The sequence below is a fragment of the Balaenoptera physalus genome (genome assembly GCF_965194825.1).
Source record: "Balaenoptera physalus genome assembly, chromosome: 1".
Taxonomy (NCBI): Eukaryota; Metazoa; Chordata; class Mammalia; order Artiodactyla; family Balaenopteridae; genus Balaenoptera; species Balaenoptera physalus.
In genome coordinates this window covers 61,607,667-61,631,282 of record NC_138882.1, presented here as the reverse complement: position 1 = coordinate 61,631,282, position 23,616 = coordinate 61,607,667, and the positions used below count along the sequence as shown (strand labels likewise).

The following is a 23,616-nucleotide window of genomic DNA, read 5'->3' as shown; positions in this document are numbered from 1 at the left end:
TGGCTAGGACTTCCAAAACTATGTTGAATAATAGTGGTGACAGTGGACATGCTTGTCTTGTTCCTGATCTTAGAAGAAATGTTTTCAGTGTTTCACCATTGAGAATGATGTTTGCTGTGTGTGTGTCATATATGGCCTTTATTATGTTGAGGTAGGTTCCCTCTATGCTCACTTTCTGGAGAATTTTTATCATAAATGGGTGTTGAATTTTGTCAAAAACTTTTTCTGCATCTATTGAGATATTATATCATTTTTATTCTTCAATTTATTGATGTCATGTCTCACACTGATTGATTTGCAGACATTGAAGAATCCTTGCATCCTTGGGATAAATCCCACTTACTTGATCATGGTGTGTGATCCTTTTAATGTGTTGTTGGATTCGGTATGCTAGTATTTTGTTGAGGATTTTTGCATCTATCTATGTTCATCAGTGATATTGGCCTGTCACTTTCATTTTTGTGATATCTTTATCTGGTTTTGGTGTCAGGGTGATGATGGTGTCACAGAATGAGCTTGGGAGTGTTCATTCCTCTGTAATTTTTTGGAAGAGTTTCAGAAGGATAGGTGTTAACTCTTCTCTAAATATTTGATAGAATTTGCCTGTGAAGCCATCTGGTCCTGGACTTGTGCTTTGTCTATTCATATTTTCTATTTCTTCCTTGTTCAGTCTTGGAAGGTTGTACCTTTCTAAGAATTTGTCCATTTCTTCTAGGTTGCCCATTTTATTGGCATATAGTTGCTTGTAGTAGTCTCTTATGATTTCTTCTTATCTTTTAAATCTTTTTTTTAAACTTGCCATTATACTTATTATTTCTCCTTTTCCTTTCATAATGCATTTATTTTTCTTATGTCCTTCATGTCTTTGGTTGTATTTTTAGTCCTTTTAAAATCTTAAATTATATGTTTAGTTTATTATTTTTCTCTCATTTTAAATAAGAAAAAAATCTTGACAGTATTTAAGTACTTTGAATTTTCTATTTTTTAAAATAGACTTCTCATTGTGATTAGAGAATGAAATATATATCCTTTTATATTTTGAAACTTTCTATGGCTAAGTATATGGTAAATATTTTCAGCAATCCATGATTATCTGAAAAGATAATCCTTGTTATCTCAATTAATACAATTTATACCTCCTTATTAATTATATTAAAGGTCTCTCCTTTTGCAGAATTTTTATTTTTATCTACCATATACTAATAATTGAATGCTTAATCATCTCCTATATCTGTGTCTATTTCTCCTTATATCTTTAATAATTTAATAATTTTTCATAAGATTATTATATATTTTAATAATTCTGTTTAATAATTTTTCAATTTTGTTTCTATGTGGTTTGAGAGCTTTTGTATTAATAACTATGTCTTTTATTATTTCATAATAATTGCATATATCTCTCAATACTCTTTCATTTGAATTAGACTTGTATCATATTAATATAGCCCTCCTGATTTATTTCTGATCATGTTTAATATAATTTTCCCATGCTTTTATTAGGAGGCATCTACTTTCCTTTATTCAATTGTGATTCTTGAAATTATACTTGTAAAAATTTTGCTTACTGATCTTATATAATACTTATTGTTTCATAATAGGAAGAAATAAAACATTTTCAAGAAATATTTTAGTACATTTGGCTTACCTCTACTTCTACTTCACTCTAATATCTGAAAAAACATTTCATTCAAAAATTTAACAAAAGCATACAGTAATTTGTGAGGGATGCTTATTCTTTCTTCTCAAGTTTCTTTCTATACCACCTGGTTATATATCTTGGAATATAAGAAAGGCTTTACACTGCCATTCTTATTTCTAAGATGTCATTGTTTGTAAAACACATTAGTAATTTAATACTTGTTCTTTTGAAAACCAATTACATGTAGCCCAAAAAACAATGTATACTTGCTGATAATTGCCGATGTTGACCTATATATTTACATTGGACTTTCTTCTTTAGTATCACCAATATCTGACTCTCAGCCTTCTTCACACTTAAAATGTGAAGATTCTTTAGTCCATCAGCAGTTATGAATGGCATCAGTGTATCACACTATTTTCCTAATCCTTGTTCATGACATGGACCATTTTAGCATTTTTAGGACTGGCAATATGATTTCAAAGTACATTAAAAGACACTATTTTCTATTTTATCAAAATATTAATTTTGCATTTTTCTAAACAAAATCATATATCTCTAGAAACCTACAACTGAAAATACTACTGGAAGCTTTTGATAGGTAGCTGTTCAGAGTCTGAAAATCCATTGGAGCCCATAAATAAGTCAAATCAATCTTCCCAAGATTTGAAAATTATCTAATATAATCCAAGAAATGCCATTTCAAACAATGGATATCAGATATTTAGGTCTTCATCTCCAGTAGAGGAAAAAGATTCTGAGTTCAGCACAAGATTTCCTACCTTACCAACTATATTACCATCTTTTTTAAAAAATTATTTTTAATACAAAAAAATCAGGAGGCATTGTTATCCAGGTCACACTTATTGAAGGAACAATAGCTGTGTCACAACTTATCTTTTTAGCTGCTGATGGGAAGGTTTCTTTTGCCACAAATTGAAAGGTGTATCCCAATATCAGAAACATTAAATGTAAGAAACATAGTATCATGGACTATAGAAAATGTGGCAGTAATATATTTCAACTACCTAAATCTCAGCATGGCTTTATGGGCTTGGCTGGGTAGGTAACCACCCTTTACATTGTTATGTCTATGCAGAAATATATTATGAACTCTAAATAATAGAGTATAAAGGATTTTTACCAAAAAATATGATTCCTTTATATTTAAAGCACCATTGTTATTTTTACACTAATATTTAAAACCCATGTTATATAAAGCTGAAAGTTGGGCCTCATTTTCTAGTACACTGTCTCTTAAACTAAGAAAAAAACCACTAAAGTTAGGTTGTATCTGTTCTTTCCTCAATTTAATAATTATACCTTTTTCTTGTCAGCTTCGTGGATCCCTTATTGCAATATGAAACTCAACTGAAGATAGTAGAATTGTCCTTTAAAATGGCATTTGCTATACCAAGTCTTGACAAAGTGAAAGAAATTGGGAAGAATGAGGATGACCAAGAGGACCTGGAGGTAAGACTTGCTTCCTTTAGTCATAATGAGACATCGTCATGCACCACAGCAATTCCACAGAAAGTCTGTCCAAAAGTTGTAATCTTTGTTTTCTCCTTCATTCTTTTTAGATATAATAGATAAACAGCATATTCTAGCACTATTCTCTATCCCTGGACTCCCTGTGAATTCTATAACCCGTGGGATTTAAAGGATTGTACAGGATCTATAGGAACAAATGGGTGAAGAGATTTTGGTTAATTTGTTTGACAAAAACAGCAAGTTTACTGGCAAGTGCTGCAAAGAAGGAAATAGGAGCTAAGAAAAGTGGAGGTAGGAAGAATCCTGTAGTAAGATCAGCAACATCTGTGGTTTTTATTTCTCAGCATAGCTACACAGTTCACTTGCCCCGGAAGGTATTAAAGCAATTCATGGCATATTGTATTGAATGAGGTCTCATCTCCAGAGCTACCTCTCTCCTTTCTTACCTTCAGTTTATGGGGAGAACTCAGGACCCCAGGAGGCAAAACTATAGGCATTGGTAAAATTTTATCTAAGGCTGGCTGGCTGGTTGTGCAAATTTCTTGTTTTTCAGAATTTATACCGAACTATTTTAAACATATTTGAGGACACTCTTCTGATCTTAGTGTCTAAAGACCTCTACAAACTGCAAATCTTAAAGGTAAAGGGAAAATAAGTAGTCTCGTTTTCTTGTCATAAATCTAAAGGGTATACTATATTTTACTTATTATTTACCATTTGCCATACTTACATCTCCTTCAAGTATTTGGCAGCTGAAAATTTTTCTTTACCTTTCAGGATGTGTCATTATCTCCCAAATAAAATCACTTCCTTTTGTTTGAATTACAGAGACACAATTTTAAGTATCCAATTTTGGGAGAATGGCAACAGACACTTAAGAAGCCAAGGGTTATGTAGCAATGTAAGAGTAAACACAATACGGGATAGCAGAGCATACGATGATTGGCCTAAACCACCTTCAGGTCCACCTAACAATGAGCCATATTTTGATAATATCTATATGCATGTTCTTCCCTAACAACCCTGGGCTAGGGAATCCCATGAGCATCTTATCTTCACGGACACGCTAGTATCAAAGGAAGTTCTAATAACCATCCATAACCCTACTTTTCACATCCAAGATTTGACTGTGTTTTTAATGTGCCAGGCAGAGACAGAGACTGATCTGGACATTTTATGACCTTTAATTTTGCATTTTTAACATGATGGCATCAGGAGGCAGCTGTCTGAACATACTGAGAAACTAGATTTACTTCCTGTACCATGAGAATCATGGGATTTGCAAATCATAAAATACATTCAAGGAAAGAAGCAGAACTGGTATATATGAAGATCAGGAGAAATGGGGGGGATATTAAAATATACTGAGGTAACTTCTGCCTAATTTAAGCCAAATATTTTCCATGCATTTAAAACATTTTAACCTCACAATCCTGTAAAGTGGTTATTACCCCATTATTACAACCCTCTCCCCATGTGTGCTCTTTCTACCACCCTAGGCTGCTTATTGAGGATTTACTCTATGTCAGGCACTAAGCTGAATACTTAATATATGGGTTTTTTAATTTAATCCTTAAAATAACCCTATGAGAAAGTTAAAATTATTTCTCTCATTTGCAGATAAGGAAATGGAAGCAGAGAGAGGAGAGATAATATGTGTGCATCTAATGAGTAGAGGACCTACTCTAACTTGGGAGCCTGTTACTTAACCACATTGTTCTATACCTACCACATCTAGAAACTCCCCTGATCCTCAAAAAGAGTTGACCCTCACTCCTGGAAAAGGAATAGGCTGAGCCCCCTGAGATTTAGAGACTCTTCTGCCCTAGGAAACAAACTTCAGAACAGTTTTACACAGTGGGAGCAAGAGAAGGGGATGAGATTTGGCCAACCATTGGCATAAATACTAAGGACTCCAACAATCTGTCTTAAGAAGTCTACTAATGGTGGTTAACATGTAAGGCATATGCAGTCTTCTTCCTTCCTCAAGCATCTGAGGATTTAGAACAAATAGGTAGAAGCTACAGCAAGATAGACCATATTTAGCAATGAATCAAAATTAGCAAGAACTTTCTCATCGAGCTGGCTCCAGGAATATACTCTAAACCATGAGTCAGAAAATATCTGGATGGTAAATTTACAGAGGCAATTCTGGGATAAAATGACATTTCAGGATCAAATAACATTTGATTCTTTTTTAAAACTGCAAATCAGATCCTATGGTTTTAAAAAGAGAGAGAATATGTATTGTGAAAGAAAAAGAGAAGGAGAAGCAGCTGATGATAATCAGCCTCATAGCCTCATGTTAAACCTTTCATGATGCCTGGCAAAGTGACTGTTATAGTGGATATTAGTAAATACTTGTTGGATAGAATTAAATAAAATAAAACCCAGGTATAGCTATATGGCAGATGAAGTATTATACTAGACAGTAGTATACCAGCTTATTGTCATATTTTTAAAATAAATAGAGGATAGGTGTGAAACCATTGGGAGGACATGGGGAAACTTGACTTGGTGAAGGTGGTGATCCGAAGAAAGGGACCTGTGGAAATGGAAACACCATGGTTCTAGGATAGTTCTTGTGTTTTCAACAGGAAATGGCTGTGTGGATGAGTGAAGATAATTTGTACATGCAGGAGAGAGCCATGGTGATCATCAGCAGAGTGCTAAGCTTTGCATCCAGGAAAGTCAAGGGATATGTAAGTCACAGAGTAATCATGCCACGTGCTTCTGAAGACTGCATTTCCGCAGTGCTGCTTTCCAAGTCTTGGTTCTAGAGAGTGTTAGATGCCTGCTTCGTATTATCATACTAGTAGGTTGGGATACTGGGAAAGGAGTTAATATCCTACATGACTTTATGTCAATTAGAGCAGAGTTTCTCAATTGATTAAGATGCCTCATGCTTTCCACAAACAGTATGAGTGTGTCAAAACCAGGCTTTTGCTGACTCTCTGGATTCTCCTCTTTGGACCACAATCAATGTTATTTGTAAACTTATAAATTCTTCCATCCTTACTTTCCTTCTTATTTCTCTTTTTCCTAGAATATTTTTAAACCACCATTTATTTTAAATGTATAACAAGTAATTCTTGAGTACTTTCATTGTAAAACATGCTAAAGACATAGCAGAAGTCCTTCTTTACTATCCTCTCCACCCCAGTCTCATCCCTAGCCATGTCTGTGTGATGTGTGTCCTGCCAAACAGCTACGTACACATACAAATATACATGCACACGGATATACACAGCTTTGTTACTTAGTTTTTCTTTACTAAAGTTACATCATATTTACATATGGTTCTGCAATTTGATTTTTTCACTGAACAGTATACCCAACAGATACTTTCATAGATTTGCTTCATTATTTTAACTACAGCTTATATCTTATAGTGTTGATGTATTATGGTCTACTTAACTATTCTTCAGTTGATGAACAATGAGGTATATTGTGGGTTTTTCTACTTCAAACAATACAAAAATGGTCATCCTTCTGCATGTATGTGAGTATGTACTTAGAAATGCTAAGAAAAATAATAGGCCAAAAAGTATGAATAGGTTAAAGGTTAGTAATGCACAATTGTCCTTCATTCTGCATTCCTGTGAATATTAGAGTACCCATTTCCTCAACCTTCACAAACACCTGGATATTATCAGACTTTTTAACTCTTGCCTTTCAGATGGAGAACAAATAGGTATCTCATAATTGCCAATATTTACTGAGGTATATTTTGAATAACACTATTGCCTGCCTTCTAAGAAGCCTCAGACTATCTCTGAACATTTTTCTCTCTTATGGATACTGTGTTTTCAGTCTCTGTTCCATAACTCACCCTTCACTGTGATTTTTAAACATACTCTACTAATTGCATATCTGATTGCTTAAATCAGTTCAGGAGTTCAGTATGAAGGGGGTCAGAAACATGCATTTGTGACACTATCTTCATGTATCCATTTCAAATACTTGTACAGTCTCTAGACATATTGAGATGAAAAGCCTAGATCAGCCTTATAACATAGCTGAATTTTTATTATTTTATTTAAAATAAACTTTGGGAGACAAACCCATGCACTTATGGTCACCTAATCTATGACAAAGGAGGCCAGAATATACAATGGAGCAAAGATATCCTCTTCAATAAGTGGTTCTGGGAAAACTGGACAGCCACATGTAAAAGAATGAAATTAGAACACTCCCTAACACCATACACAAAAATAAACTCAAAATTGATTAAAGACCTAAATGTAAAGCAAGACACTATAAAACTCTTAGAGGAAAACATAGGCAGAACACTCTATGACATAAATCGCAGCAAGATCTTTTTTGACCCACCTCCCAGAGTAATGAGAATAAAAACCAAAATAAACAAATGGGACCTAATTAAACCTAAAAGCTTTTGCACAGCAAAGGAAACCATAAACAAGATTAGAAGACAACCCACAGAATGGGAGAAAATATTTGCCAATGAAGCAACTGACAAAGGATTAATCTCCAAAATATACAAACAGCTCATGCAGTTCAATATCAAAAAAAACCCAAAAACCCAATCAAAAAATGGGCAGAAGACCTAAATAGACATTTCTCCAAAGAAGACGTACAGATGGCCAACAAACACATGAAAAGACGCTCAACATCACTAATCATTAGAAAAATGCAGATCAGAACTACAATGAGGTATCACCTCACACAGGTTACAATGGCCATGACCAAAAAATCTACAAACAGTAAATGCTGGAGAGGGTGTGGAGAAAAGAGAACCCTCATGCACTGCTGGTGGGAATGTAAATTGATACAGCCACTATGGAGAACAGTATGGAGATTCCTTAAAAAACTAAAAATAGAACCACCATATGATCCAGCAATCCCAATACTGGGCATTTACCCAGAGAAAACCATAATTCAAAAAGACACATGCACCCCAGTGTTCATTGCAGCACTATTTACAATAGCCAGGTCATGGAAGCAACCTAAATGTCCATCAACGGAGGAATGGATAAAGAAGATGTGGTACATATATACAATGGAATGTTACTCAGCCATAAAAAGGATTGAATTTGTGTCATTTGTAGAGACATGGATGGACCTAGAGACTGTCATACAGAGTGAAGTAAGTCAGAAAGAGAAAAACAAATATCATATATTAACGTGTATATGTGGAATCTGAAAAAAAATCTTATTTACAAAGCAGAAATAGAGACAGAGACGTAGAGAACAAATGTATGGATTCCAAAGGGGAAAGGGGGGTGGGATGAATTGGGAGATTGGGATTGACATATATACACTATTGATACTATGTATAAAATACATAACTAATGAGAACCTACTACATAGCACAGGGAACTCTACTCAATGTTCTGTGGTGACCTAAATGAGAAGGAAATCCAAAAAAGAGGGGATAAATGTATACATATAGCTGATTCACTTTGCTGTACAGTATAAACTAACACAATATTGTAAAGCAACTATACTCCAATAAAAATTTTAAAAAAGAAAGTGAGAAAAAGCCAAAAAATAAATAAATAAAATAAGCTTTGGAACATAATACAATTTACTTACATGGGAAAATACAGTCCATGATGTTCTTTGCATCGTGCTAATTCCCCATCTCAGTGTCCAAAAGAGAGACCGAGTGGCTTGTTTTAAATATTCTGATTCTTTGGCCTGGGAAGTCAGTCTCCCTCTATTTCTGAGATGGTTTGGAATGTCCATTCAAATGGACACAAAATTTTGCAAGTGAGGCTTGAGATTAAGTGTAGTTCAACACTCCAGTCTGTTTCTGTATAGTTCCTAACATGCTTTATATATTCAGCAAGTATTTGATGGAGACTATTCACATGCTTCTCATTGCACTTCAGTACACATATATACTTTCTATTTATATATCTAGTGTATATTTATATACTAGATATATACTATATGTGTGTATAAATATATATATATCTTCTAGTGAGTTCCATTCAGGTAGCAGGTATGACACTTGGGGGTTTCATCTTCTGCTATTACCTCTACTCTCTTTCAATTACAGTTGTAAAGTTCATTCTCCCCAGCACATAGCCCACCCTTCAACTGTGGAACAATAAATGTGTAAATTCATATGTGCAGCAGAAGGCTCTCATAAATTGTTGAGGGTTCCTAAGCTATCAAGTGGTAACGTATTCCTCTGTTCTGCAATGTTTGCTCAATGCCACCAGGTGGAAGCACACCAGCATTTTCCAGAAGGTGGGAACTAAGCTAGCCTCAACCAGCTTATCACAGTCATGGAAGCATAAACCTTTACTAAGTTAACTTTCTCTTTAAAATAAGATAATTAAGATAATTATCTTCTAAAGATAAGACAATTATCTTCTGAAGATAATTAAGTCAGTGAAATTAATGGAGATGGGGGAACAAATACATAAAGCAACCAAAAATATTATTAATAAATTAAAAGCTAAACTGCCCACAGGCAAGGTCTGTGTATCTCTATATCTGACACACTGTAAATAATAAATGAAGATTTGTTCTGCCATTCTTTAACTAAATGTAGCTACCTATTCTGTTCTCAGGTTCTGGCCATTCACTGGATAAAAACTGTTTTCTTCATAAATTACCCTAGCCTACGTCTTTCAGACTCTCAGAGGCCCTTGTCCTATTGAACAATACTTTCATTTGTATTCTACCAGAATTTAAAATGGTATTCCTCTTACATGACCTGTGTGCCCATCAGGGTGAAGAAACTGCTACACTCAAAGAATATTTGTCCTTTCAATTAAACTGTTAATTTCCAAACGGGTGAAGAAGTGTGAGCTAAACATGTCATATTATCTCATTAACAGATTTTTCCTAGGTTTGTTCCTTTGGCACATCAGCATTTAAAAGACAGGTGGAAGATTTTCAGTCAAAGCTAACAGATTGTCCACATGTCTATCTCCTCCTCCTCCACAAAATGATAGTAATAAAATTTGTTAAATGTTGCCATTGCAACAAAGAGAATTAGTAACGGGTTCTCAGTGGGCTAGTGATGTCAGCAAACTTCTGCATGACAGAATAGACAGAAGATGGTAACTGATAAAGTCTGGCAGGGGAATCTGAAAGGCAGGGGCATGTGAACATTAGAATGCAGGACAGCTGAAAAGGGAGGGAGTTTCCCTATGGAACCCTGAAGAGTCTGGAGCTATGGAAGCCCAAGTAATGATGAAGAGTGGGCGGCAAAGGAAAGCTGAAGACATACACATGCACTGAAAAGACTCATAGGAAGTTTATACAGAAGGATCTATAGTGCCTCCCGTCCCCATTTACACACACACTCTATATTCCACAGGGACATGAGTCCATTGGTAGGTAAAATTTGAGGACATTTTTCTCAAAACAATTGTAAATTCCCTGAGACAATCATCTTGATTCTGTTGTTTAGATACACTTCAGCATGACCAGCCTTCCCACCCAACTACTCTAAAGCCAAGCCCACCAGTTGATAAGCCTTGCTCACATACAAAATCCTACCAGTGGCATCACATTCTTAAATATGACTAGACAACCAAGAATTTGCCAGACATTTGAGAAAACCCTCCAAATACAAGAGATAGTCCCAGGTAAATAAAGAGAACAAAAATGATTATCAAAAATAGATAATTCTGAGTACAGATGAGAATTTAGTCTCAAAAGGAGTAGAGAGGACATATTTTTATGCCAAAAGGAAATATAACTAAAAATGAGTATGGTCTATGCACTGATTCATCACAGCAGGAATAGATAGGCAATGTCCCAAAGTGATATTAGAACTGAAGTAGAAGTCCATTGTTTAGAGATGTACAGTTGACTTCCAAAAGAAGCAGCTAAAAAACTTAGAAGTGGTTGCCTCTGGAATTTAGTACCTAAAACTGTCATAATTGTTAAGATAAGGAACTGGAGAGGCCAGATCTACACAGAAGAAGGAATCCAGTAAGAAAGGGCCAGAAAACTAAGCAGGAGCTCTTAGACTTAGGAACAAATACAGAGAAGCTACTTGTATCCAGGTCTTAGCTCTCCTTCTTTCAGCACTTTAGATAGATTTTCTAAAAAAGCAGGACTATACTGTATTAAATGTTCCCAAAGTCTTGTGTTTGAGGGGGTGTGACTGTGGTTGGCACACTTCTGAAGGGACTGTGCAGGGCATAATCAGTGTGCCCCATGGTTCACACAGCTTTATTCCTCTCTTGGCCTGTCCTAGGTCAGGTCTCCCCTCTTCCTCAAACATGCTATGCAATCTAGACATGGCCACACCTACTCTGTTAGAGACACACATCTAGACAGACCCTATCTGGCATCATTAGCAGCTTCCTTTACAAAGACACCTGCTAAGAGTTACACATCCACAAGTTCATAAGAAGGGATAATCAGAGAGAACGCTCAAGGCAAAAGCTATAACACAATAAAACTTTAAGGCCAATCCTCTGTAAACGGTCCCCAGGTTCAGTGAGCTAAGCTGTGAGAAGTACTCCCCTGGTTCTAGGTACTTTCGCTATAAGGGTCTTTGCGATAGACATCTTTGTAGCATAACTAATTGGCCGTAAGGCAATTTTTTCATAAAAGATAAAATAACGAAAAATAAAAGGGGGACATTATAAAGGTCATAATGAAACATGAAAAATTAATAACAAAATTAAAAAGGCTTTCTTGAGAAATACAATTTAAATATTTACATACAATTTAAATACATTTAAATTGTGTGTAAATTCGTGGCAATTCTGCCAAATAACTGGTTTTATTTTGTGGGTTGTACTTAAGCACTTGTCTTTGAAGTCTTTCATTCATAATATGTTTTTTGTTTTTGATTCATCTCCTCATTCAGCATGATAGTTTTTCTTTTTTTGCTAAAATTTCTTCCTTCATTTCATCCTTCATTCCAAATACCAGGATGCGTATTTGTAACTGAGCTTTGTATTGCGTTATAAAAACCTCTGTACTGTTTTTTGTTCTTGGCATCTTGCCACATGTCTGTTCATAGATGTTCCAAAGTTCTATGGGAAATGTAGGTTCAACTCTGCACCTCTGAGACCCTTAGCTTCTTTCTCCTCCAATGTAGTGTGCTTCAAAATAAGAAACCAACTCTTGGGGCAAATCATTGTCATCTCTCAGCTCAATAAACCATCAATAAAATGGCTAACTGAAAGAAAGTCTAACTCATTTCAATCAATTGAAACCAAAGTGTCAAACCAAACAGTCTACTAGTTATTTTATCTTTCACAGCAAAATTGCCTTACAGACAATTAGTCATGTATTAAAAGGGTTTGCAGCAAAAATGCTCGTGGCAAAGATGTCTATGGCAGAGAAGCTTGTGGCAAAAATACCAGACACATACTCATACTCCTCCATCGTGCCCAACAGAGAAACAGAACAACTTCCCCTTTTTTTTAAACCCATAATGCAAAGGTGGTTCTTAAAATCTTGCCATTTGATAGAAAAAGAAATTTGGAATGCAAACCAAAAGAAGAGAATAGGCAGGGGAAAATAAAACACTTCTTCCTAGGGCCTAGAATAAATAGCAACCCCTACTGTCTGCTTCTAGATTCTTCTAAGTCATAGGACTCCTAAAATAGGGGGAGCCGCAGGTACCCTTACAAAGAATTATAGGCAGAAAGAATCCAAGGAAGACATCCACAGAAGCAGATTATCTTCCTTTCTTCTACTAAGACCATCACTCCCACATCCTAATTCGGTCATATCCTTGGCCCATGACCTAGGTCACCTCACATTCTTCTTCAGGAATGATTCTGTGTGTGTGTGTGTGTTTGTGTGTGTAAGACTGAGACAGGCAGACAGACAGACAGACGTGAGTGGGTCAAGCAAAAAGAGAGGCAAGGATAAGGGTATATAGGAGTAACACAAAGAAAGAGAAACAGGTCTTGGGATCTCCCTGGAAGGTTGACTTGAACTCTAACTTTGACCACCAAAGCATCTATCCAGGAAAAGTAATAATTTGTCTTAGAGATAAGAAGATTCTGCAGGCCTACTAGTTTAGCAAACCTACATGTGGGAAGAGTCATTTTTGTTTAAAGAAAATTGGTAATAATTCTCATACCTTCACAAAAGCAAAATATCTCTTCCATCTCTCCTTTCTTCTTTTATGTGTCTACTCCTCTCTCTGTTTGCATTTGATCTGGCTAAACAAATCAGTCAAGGTAAAAACCTAAATATTTGAGAAACCTATGTGTCAAGGAAGTTGTGTGCGTGTAGGGGGGGAATATATAAATGTTTTGGCAGTAGGTTTGATAGCAGAAGCAAATGTTTTGAGTTTTTTAAAAAATTAATTTCCCTGGGAAGAATCAGAGCAATTCTAGGAAGAAAAGTTTTCTTCAGTGACTTACAGAGTCATCTGAAGTGTTCTCCAGTGACTTACAGAGTCATCTAAAGTGTTTCATACATGGAAAAGGAAGCATGAAAGCTTTTGGATATTGACTCCCCCACTCCAGTATCCTAAGAATTTGATATCTACAAATAGCTACCTAAAATATAGACTAGAAACTAACATTAGTTGAGTCTCTATTATTGCCAAGCACTTTGCTAGGAACATTCTTTTTTGTCATAAATGTTACCCCCTTAGTTCCCACAATAACTGTTACAAGGTAACATTTGTTACATGCATTTCATAGATGAGAAAATTGAGGCTCAGTAACAGAGTGAGGATTTTAATACAGATTTTGTGAACTCTGAAGCTCAACTCTAACCGTAGTCTGATATATATATCAGACACAAACATTTAATGTTGACCATGCATAGCAAATACATTTTTCTACTTTGTTTTTTCACTAGACAAGTGTTGATGTTCCATGTTTGGGTGTCCTGGCAGCAGAACTGTCTCTTTTGTGTTCCCATGCTGATCCCGCAATCACACAACAAGCATCCTTGGGAATGTATCACCTCCTCTGCATTGCAAAGTGTCAGAATGGTAAGAAAGATTCATCTTTTCTAAGGGTTACTAATAATCTGTTCCTAATTATTATACTTGTGGGTCCCAAGGGGGCTCTATGTCTGTAGATTTCAAAATCCTGCCCCAAGATCTATAGCTTCACTTTTTAAAATGTATTTTAAAATCTTTTTTAGAATTATTTTTAAAGTGTTATAGTTGGTCCTTCAATGTCTATAACATACTATACTTAGATTAGTGTTGGGTGTTAATGGTGGGGACAGGAATGCTGGATGGAGGCAGGGAAGAGAGAGGAAGAAAAATTACCAATGGGACTTTTTAAAAAGAGGCATACTTTTTCTCTGTAATGGAGTATCAAATAGAATACTCAGATTCTTGCTTCAATGGTGGGGAAAAATTAGCCCAAGACCTAAATAAATGCTGCTCTGGTCTGCCTAATAAAGCAAAAGAGCAAGACCTTATGGTATCAAACTATTTCCAAATACTTTAACAGAGAATAGATTTACTGTCCCATAATAAAGAACTATTTAAAGATTATATATACTAATTGTTCTCAAGTCATTGGACATCAGATAACAAAGGACAATGATTCCTAATGAGATGGGAACAAATGAACAAATAAAGCAGAGTCTACAATTGACTGAGTTTACAACCTAGAGTAAGTTTCTAGGCTGCAGCCCAGAAAGGAGTAACCCAAGAGTCTCACCAAGTTGAAGAGACAGAATTGGGAATCCAGATAGATCAAGATAGCTAGAGTTCACAGGGCAAAGCGCCAGAAAGGAGTGCACAAAGAGAGCTCCAGAGATGTGCAGAGAGCCCTTTAACTATTTCGCTATGTAAGGATCAGAGCACACATGTGAGGAAACTACCTGAGGCTTGTGGGGGGGATGGTGGGGGTAACACCCAAAATGGTTAAAGGATCCACCAAATCCCGAAAGACTGGAAATGGTGCCCATGCCTATAAGCTAGAATTTAAAACTTCATAATTCATAAGTAATGAAGCAGAGTACAAAGAGATTTTGTCTCATCAAGAGGAAAAAATTATCCCTGAATTATTTTAGTGCCACTTAACAAAAGTTAAAAACAAGACCTAAAATTATCAACTGATCTCCAAATACTTTATCAGAAAAAGCTCAAGCTTACTTCTAGGAATACAAAAATTCCATCACTTAACAAGTTAAAATGAACAGTTTGGACAAGTTAAAATTAACAATGTCTGACATGCAACAAAAAATTACCAGGTATGCAAAGAAACAAAATACAACCCACAATAAAAAGTAAAATGAATAAAAACTGATCCAGAAATAACACAGATGATAGAATTAGGAGAGTCATTAAAACAATTATTATAACATATTCCATTTATTTAAGGAGTTAGAGAAAAAGATGAACATGCTAATGAGAGACAAAGAAAAGTCTCTAAAAGACCCAAATTGAACCTCAGGAGATGAAAACTACAATATCTGAGCTGAAAAATACTCTGGCAGGGATTAACGGTATAATCTTTTTTATTGAGGTATAGTTGATTTACAATATACACAATATACATTTATAATAGGTGTACAGTATAATGATTCAGTATTTATACAGATTTTACTCCATTAAAAGTTATTATAAGATAATGGTTATAATTCCTTGTGCTATTAATATTTCCTTGTTGCTTATCTCTTTTATACATAGTAGTTTGTATCTCTTAATCGCATATGCCTAATTTGTCCATCCCCTCTTCCTTCTCCACTTTGGCAACCATTAGTTTGTTTTCTATATCTGTGAGTTTGTTTCCATTTTGCATATACATTCATTTGCATTTTTTATTTTTTAGATTCCACATATAAGTGATAGCATATGGTATTTGTCTTTCTCTGTCTGTCTGACTTATTTCATTAAGCATAATATTCTCTAGGTCCATCCATGTTGCTGCAAATGGCAGAATTTCATTCTTTTTTATGGATGAGTTTTATATATCTATATAGATAGATAGATGATAGATAGATAGAAGATATATCACATCTTCTTTATACATTCATCTGTTTATGGGCACTTGGGTTGCTTCCATATCTTGGCTATTGTAAATAGTGCTGCTATAAACATAGGAATGCATGTACTTTTTCAAATTAGTGTTTTCATTTTTTCTTCATTTTACTTTACTGGATATATACTCAGGAGTGGAATTGCTGGATCATATGGTAGTTTTATTTTTAGTTTTTTGAGGAACCTCCATAGTGTTTTCCATAGTGGATGCACCAATTTACATTCCCACCAACCCTGTACAAAGGTTTCCTTTTCTCCATACTCTCTCCAACATTTGTTATTTGTAGACATTTTCATGATAGCCATTCTGACAGGTATGAGGTGATATCTTATTGTTGTTTTGACTTGCATTTCTCTAATAATTAGTGATGCTGAGAATCTTTTCATGTTCAAGAGTGTAATCTTAAAAGGAGCTGGGGCTGGGAGGGGGCAACATTTCATTCAGAGTAAAGGTAAGGTAAGGATTATAGCAAATTTCTCATGAGACAATGCAAGCCATAGGCAATGAAGTAACCTCATAATGTACTGAAAGAAAAAGCTGTCAATCTAGAATTCTTTAACCAGCAAAAGTGGTGCTCTTTCAAAAGCAAAAGTGAAATAAAGACTTTTTAGATATACAAGAGCTGGTAGAATTTATCACTAGCATATCTGAAGTATGAAAAATATTTAATGAAATTATTCAAGAAAAAAATGATGTCAGATGAAAATCTAGGTCTACATAAAGGAATAAGGAGCACTGGATTGCAACTATGAAGGTAAATATTAAAATTTTCTTCCCTACATTTTAAATCTCTTTAAATGAGAATCAACTATTTAAAGCAAGCAAACAAACAAACAAACAACAACAATGTAAAAGCTAAATATGTGACAACAATATCACAGAGGCTTGAAAGAGGGTGAAATATGAGGTTCTTATCCATAAATTCATAAAATATCACTTCAAAGTAAACTGTGATAAGTTAAAGATGTATAATATAAATCCTAAAGGAACTACTTAGCTAATATAACAAAGAGTTATATATAATAAGCCAAAATGGAGATACAATAGAATCATAAAAAATACTTAATCAAAAAAAGACCAAAAAAGAAGAAAAATAGAAAGAAAAACAGATGGAAATATGGAAAACAAAAAGTAAAATGAAGACTTAAATCCACTCATAATAAATATAAATGCTCTAAATACCTCCAATGAAAAGGCAAAGATTATCACACTGGACAAAGAGCAAGACTCAACTATATGTTGCCTATGAGAAATCTACCCTAGATGTAAAGATACAAATAGAATACAAGTTAAAAGTTGGAAAATGATATAACATGCTAACACTAGTCAAAAGAAAACTGAAATGACTATATTAATATCAAAAAATACACACATTTCAGAGCAAAGAATGCTTCCAGGGAAAAAGAGGGTACTTTCATAATGATAAAGGGGTCAATTAATTAAGAAGACATAATCCAAAACACTTATGTACTTGAAAATGAAACATATTAAAATAATCAAAATACATTAAACAAAAGCTGATAGGACTACTATGAGAAATAAATCTACAATTACAATCAGAGAATTCAATACCACTTTTTCAATAACCTATTACACAAAAAATCAATAAGGATACAGACCTGAACCAGCTAGACCTCATTGACATTTATAGAACACTCTACCAAAAATGGAAAAATAAACATTCTGTTCAAGAAAAAAAACAGAAAATTTACCAAAATAAACCATATTATAGACCATAAGACAATCCTCAAGAAATCAACAGGTAGTTAAGTCATACAAAATATGACCAAAACAGAGTTAAATTAGAAATCAAACACAGAATTAACACCATACAGAAAAATAAACTCAAAATGGATTAAAGACCTAAATGTAAGACCAGATACTATAAAAATCTTAGAGGAAAACATAGGCAGAACACCCTTTGACATAAATCGCAGCAATATCTTTTACAATCTGCCTCCTAGAGTAATAGAAATAAAAACAAAAATAAACAAATGGGACCTAATTAAACTTAAAAGCTTTTGTACAGCAAAGGAAACCATAAACAAAACAAAAAGACAACCTACAGAATGGGAGAAAATATTTGCAAACAATGCGAATGACAAGGGATTAATCTCAAAATTTATAAACAGCTCATGCAGCTCAATATCAAAGAAAACAAACAACCCAATCAAAAAATAGGCAAAAGACCATACAGATGGCCAACAGGCATATGAAAAGATACTCAACATTGCTAATTATTAGAGAAATGGAAATCAAAACTACAATGAGATATCACCTCACACCAGTCAGAATGGCCATCATCAAAAAATCTACAAACAATAAACATTGGAGAGAGTGTGAAGAATAGGGAACCCTCCTACACTGTTGCTGGGAATGTAGATTGGTACAGCCACTGTGGAGAACAATACGGAGGTTCCTTAAAAAACTAAAAACAGAGCTACCATATGATCCAGCAATCCCACTCCTGGGCACGTATCTGGAGAAAACCAGGATTTGAAAGGATACATGCACCCCAATGTTCATTGCAGTGCTGTTTATAATAGCCAAGACATGGAAGCAACCTAAATGTCCATCAACAGATGAATGGATAAAGAAGATGTGGTACATATATACAATGGAATATTACTCATCCATTAAAAAGAATGAAATAATGCCATTTGCAGCAACATGGATGGACATAGAAATTGTCATACTAAGTGAAGTAAGACAGAGAAAGACAAATATCATATGATATCACTTGTATGCAGAATCTAAGAAAAAAATGATACACAAATGAACTTATTTACAAAACAGAAACGGATTCACAGACTTAGAGGTTATGAACTTATGGTTACCAGTGGGGAAGGGTGGGGAGGAAGGATAGATTGGGAGTTTGGGATTGACATATACACATTGCTATATTTAAAATAGTCAACAAGGACCTACTGCATAGCACAGGGAACTCTGCTCAATATTCTGTAATAAACTAAATGGGAAAAGAACTTGAAAAAGAATAGATACATGTATATGTATAATTGAATCACTTTGCTGTACACATGAAACTAACAAAACATTGTTAATCAACTATATGCCAGTGTAAAATAAAAATTTTTTAGATTTTAAACAAGTTAAAAGTAAATAAATAAATAGAAGTGGGGAAAAGATTTATTCAAGTTAAACTTTTATCAACTTTTTAAGAAATGGAAACTCTGGAGATAAATTTTTAAATTTTAAAAGAAAGAAAGATATCTGAAAATTCAAAATATTTGGAAACTAGATAACCTGTTTCTAAATAATAAATGTGTCAAAAAAAAGAAATAAGAAGGGAAATTTAAAGCATTTTGAACTAAATGAAAATGAAAATATAAAATTTCAAAATTTATGGAATACAGCTAAACAAGATCCCAGAGGGGAAATTCTTAGCACCATATGCCTACATTAGAATAGAGAAAAGTTCTTAAATCAATGACCTTAGCTTCTGCCTTAAGAAAGTAGAGAAAGAAGAGCAAATAAAAGCAGAAGTAAGAAGATGAGAGGAAATAATAAAGACCAGAATAAAAACCAATAAAACTAGAAAGCAGAAAAACATTAAGAGAAAGCAATGAAGCCAAAAGCAAATTCTCTGAGAAGATCAGGGGAGAAATAAGAGACACAAATTACCAATATAAGGAATGAGAGAAATAATGTCACTAAAGATTCTATGGGTATTAACAGAATAAAAAATGACATTATGAAAAACTTTAGGCCAATAAATTTGACAACTTAAACAGACAAAATTTATTGAAAGACACAAATTACCAAAGTTCACTCAAGAAGAAATCGATAATCTGAATATTCTATATCTAGCAAAAAAGTTGAGTTTGTAGTTTAAAAGCTTCTGCAAAGAAAAGTCCAGATCCACAGGGAAAACTCCAGACTGAAACGATCTATCAAACATTTAAGAAAGAAATTATACTAATTCTATACAAATTCTTCCAGAAATGGGAGGATGAGGGAATACTTGCCAACTCATTCTATGAGGCTGGCATTATTCTGACACTAAAATCACACAAAGACATTACAAGAAAAATAAAAACAAAAAACTACAGACCAATGTCCCTCAAGAACACTGATGAAAAAAATTAATCAAGCTTAGCAAGTCAAATAGTACACTAAATAAAAAGAATAATATACCATGGCCATGTGGAATTTATCCAGAAGTGCAATGTCAATTTAACTTTTTGAAAATCAACCAATGTAACATACCACATCAACAGATGAAAAAAATAACCATATGATTATTTCAATAGATACAGAAAAAGTACTTGACAAAATTCAACATCCATTCCTAATAAAAACTCTCAGAAAATTAGGAATAGAAAGGAAACTTCCTCTACCTGCTAAAGTACATCTATGAAAAATCTACACCTAACATCATACTTAATGGTGAAATACTGAATGATTTCTCCAAAAGACCAGGAAAAAGACAAGGATGTGCACTGTCATTACTTCTGTTCAACATTGTTTTGGATAGAATAGAATAAAGAGTCCAGAAATAGATCCACACATGTATGGTCAAATGATTTTTGACAAAGGTTCAAAGGCAATTCAGTGGAGAAGGGATAAACTTCAATAGACATTGTTGGAAAAATTGGTGATTTATATGCAAAAAAAGAACTTTGATAGATATCTCATAAATGCATAAAAGCTAATTCAAAATGGATCATAGGACTACATGTAAAACCTAAAACTATGAAACTAGAAAGAATCTTTGTACCTTGGATTAGGCAAAGATTTCTTAAATATAACCCCAAAAGCGTGACCCATAAATGAAAAAAAAAAAAAAAAGATAAATTAAGTACCTCTGCCCTTTGAAAGACACTTAAGAGATAAGCCACAGACGGTGAGAAAATATTTGCAAATTACATATCTGATAGAAGAATTGTATTCAGAATTTTAAAGGAACACTCAAAACTCAGTAAAAAAAAAAAAAAAAAGAAAAAGAAAAAGCAAGCAACCAAATTAAAATAATAATAGTAGATTTGAACAGTCATTTCACTAAAGAAGCACAGATGGCAAAGATGCACATCAAAGGATGATCAATATACAGTCATAAAAGAAAGGTAAATTAAAACTGCAATGAGATACCACTGCACTCCAGTTAAAATGTCTAAAATTGAAAAGACTGACCATACAATGCATTATTAAAGGTGTGAAGCAACTGGAACTCTCATACATTGCTAGAGGGAATGTGAAGTGATGCAACAGCTTTGGAAAATAATTTGGCAGTATCCTAAAAAGTCAAACACACATCTACCATACGATCCAGTCATTCCACAGCTTAGTGTTTACCTAAGAGAAATGAAAGCAAATATCCATTCAAAGACTTGTACGTGAATGTTGATAGCACCTTTATTTGTAATAGCACCTTTATTTGTAATAGCCAAAAACTGGAAACAACCCAAATGCCCACCAAAAGGTGAATGAATAAGCAGATGATGGTATATATGTACAACGGAATAGTATCCATCACTAGGACTATTGATACAAGAAAAAACATGGATGGATTGCAAATAATTTTGCTGAATGAAAGATTCCAAACAACAAAAGAGTATATACTAAATGGTTCCACATATATAAAACTGGAAAATACAAACTTGACAGAATGCAGATCAGTGCCTGCCTTTGAATCAGGGAGTAGGATCTGGGAGCAGGTTTGATCAATTACAAAAGGACATGAGGAAACTTTTGGAGGGAATAAATCTTTTTTTATTACAGTGATGTTTACGGGCACATACATATATAATAACTTACCAAATTAGACACTTTAAATATGTTGCATATTGGTTATATATCTACAAAGCTGTTAGCAAACAAGCAAAGTCATTTAAAACCTACCTTCTCTAGAACAAAAGACATCTGCACCTGAAGCTTATGTTGAGGGCTTTTCTCTTTCTTGCTGTACCACTCCCCCAGCTCTTTGCAAAATGCCTCCAAGTCTGCTCTTTTACCAATAGACACGTCAACTTAGCAGTAGCTCTTCCATTGCACTGAACAATGCGTTTGATGGCCTAAATGTACTTGATATTTGGTCAACTTATTAAAATTATCTATGTCCTTTATTCATATTTCACAGGCCTCTCTTAAACACTTTTTAAACTCTGGGTCAATGTAGTCATAATATTTTATGTGACTAAACTGTTAGCAGAGAGTTAAACATTCAGAAACTTTAGACTTCCAGAATTGGGCAGGAAGAGGAAATTAGAAATAGCAATGTTATAGAGGAACCAGTGATCAAATAAAAACCCTAAACTCTTTTCCTTAATACAGCGGATATTGCAAAAAATAAAAGTACCAAGTATGATAAGCCTGGAAGTCATTGCCTCCTGCCTTCTCCCTCTGATATAGAATTTCTACCCAAGATCTTGCAAAGAGACAAAAGTAAAATTGCTCAGGTAACTTAGCCACCACTTTATCCTATGGCTTTTGTTTCATGTGTATTATTACTTTTAGTGGCAACTTATTTCAACAAAATTTATATTTTTAATAGATTTTTTTCTGTTTTATTTAAATTCAGTAAAGCAAAGAGTAAATGATAGAGTAGAGCATTTGGCTTCCTGATTTTCATCTCTATTAATAAGAATTATGCCTATTATTCTAGAATATAGCAATTTATATTATTTTACCTAATCCTTACAGAATGCAAATGAGATAGGTGTTTCCTAGTTGTTATGCTTCTTATTGTTTGGCTAATAAGTTACTAAAGATAGGAAACTTCTGATTTTCTAGCAAAATTAATGAAGTCAACAATTAACAACCTTTTCAATGCTATTATAATTTATTCAGCAAACATCAAAATAATGTGATTTACATTTTAGAAACCTCTTAAATTTAAATTTTTTTAAAAGTTCAAGTGATAAACCTCAGTACCAAGTAAATAATTTTTACATTGACCCAACCCTTGGGGAAAATCATGAGGCTCTATAACTGTATACATTCCCTCACCTTCTTCAAAGTATATGGGCTTATTCATATGCTTGAGAGGTCACTGGTGCCTAAGTTGTGCTGTCCAACAGATGGCTGTCTAGCTACACACATTGAGTCAACAGTTCAGCAAAGTCTGCTGGGGAGGCTCTTCAGGCTAGCTTATCTCTTGAGTTGGGAGGGTCTTATGGTTCCTCCTAAAGGTACATGCATAAAGCAGTGCCTTGCCCTCCCACGGCTGAGGTAGATAGAATTGTGGGAGGCTGAGGAGATATGCAAGCAATATACCTCAAATAATACAATCAAAAATACCACATAGATGTCCTAAATATGCATCTTCATGATGATGCATCTTTCCAAAATCAAGCATTATTCATAATCCACCTCCCCTCAAAAGTCACAAACCTGGTTGACTACGAAGTTGTCTATTTAAGTGAAGAAACCAGGCATCTGTAGAGGTTTACTAGAAAATCCTTTTACATCCTTCCATGCTTCACTCCAGAGCCCTAGAATTGAAATCCTGAGCCCCACAATTAGGCTAGTTAGCTTAAGACTGGCAGCTTCCTCAGGGTCTCTTCCAAGTGGTTCTTGGGTCTTACTATCGCCACTTCCAGTTTAGCG

At 34.3% G+C, this 23,616-nt stretch overlaps 1 protein-coding gene across 1 annotated transcript in view; it reads left to right on the top strand.

Annotated features, from left to right (window-relative positions):
• Positions 1–23,616, top strand: part of MROH9 (maestro heat like repeat family member 9) — a gene marked incomplete at its 5' end in the record, with an annotated part of 85,827 nt that overhangs the window by 4,072 nt on the left and 58,139 nt on the right. Inside the window, 6 exons of the mRNA XM_082414523.1 lie at positions 2,977–3,232; positions 3,627–3,773; positions 5,731–5,906; positions 13,695–13,716; positions 13,904–14,124; positions 22,325–22,466. Of these exons, the coding sequence (XP_082270649.1) occupies positions 2,977–3,232; positions 3,627–3,773; positions 5,731–5,906; positions 13,695–13,716; positions 13,904–14,124; positions 22,325–22,466 (964 nt within the window). The remainder of the gene's footprint in view (positions 1–2,976; positions 3,233–3,626; positions 3,774–5,730; positions 5,907–13,694; positions 13,717–13,903; positions 14,125–22,324; positions 22,467–23,616) is intronic.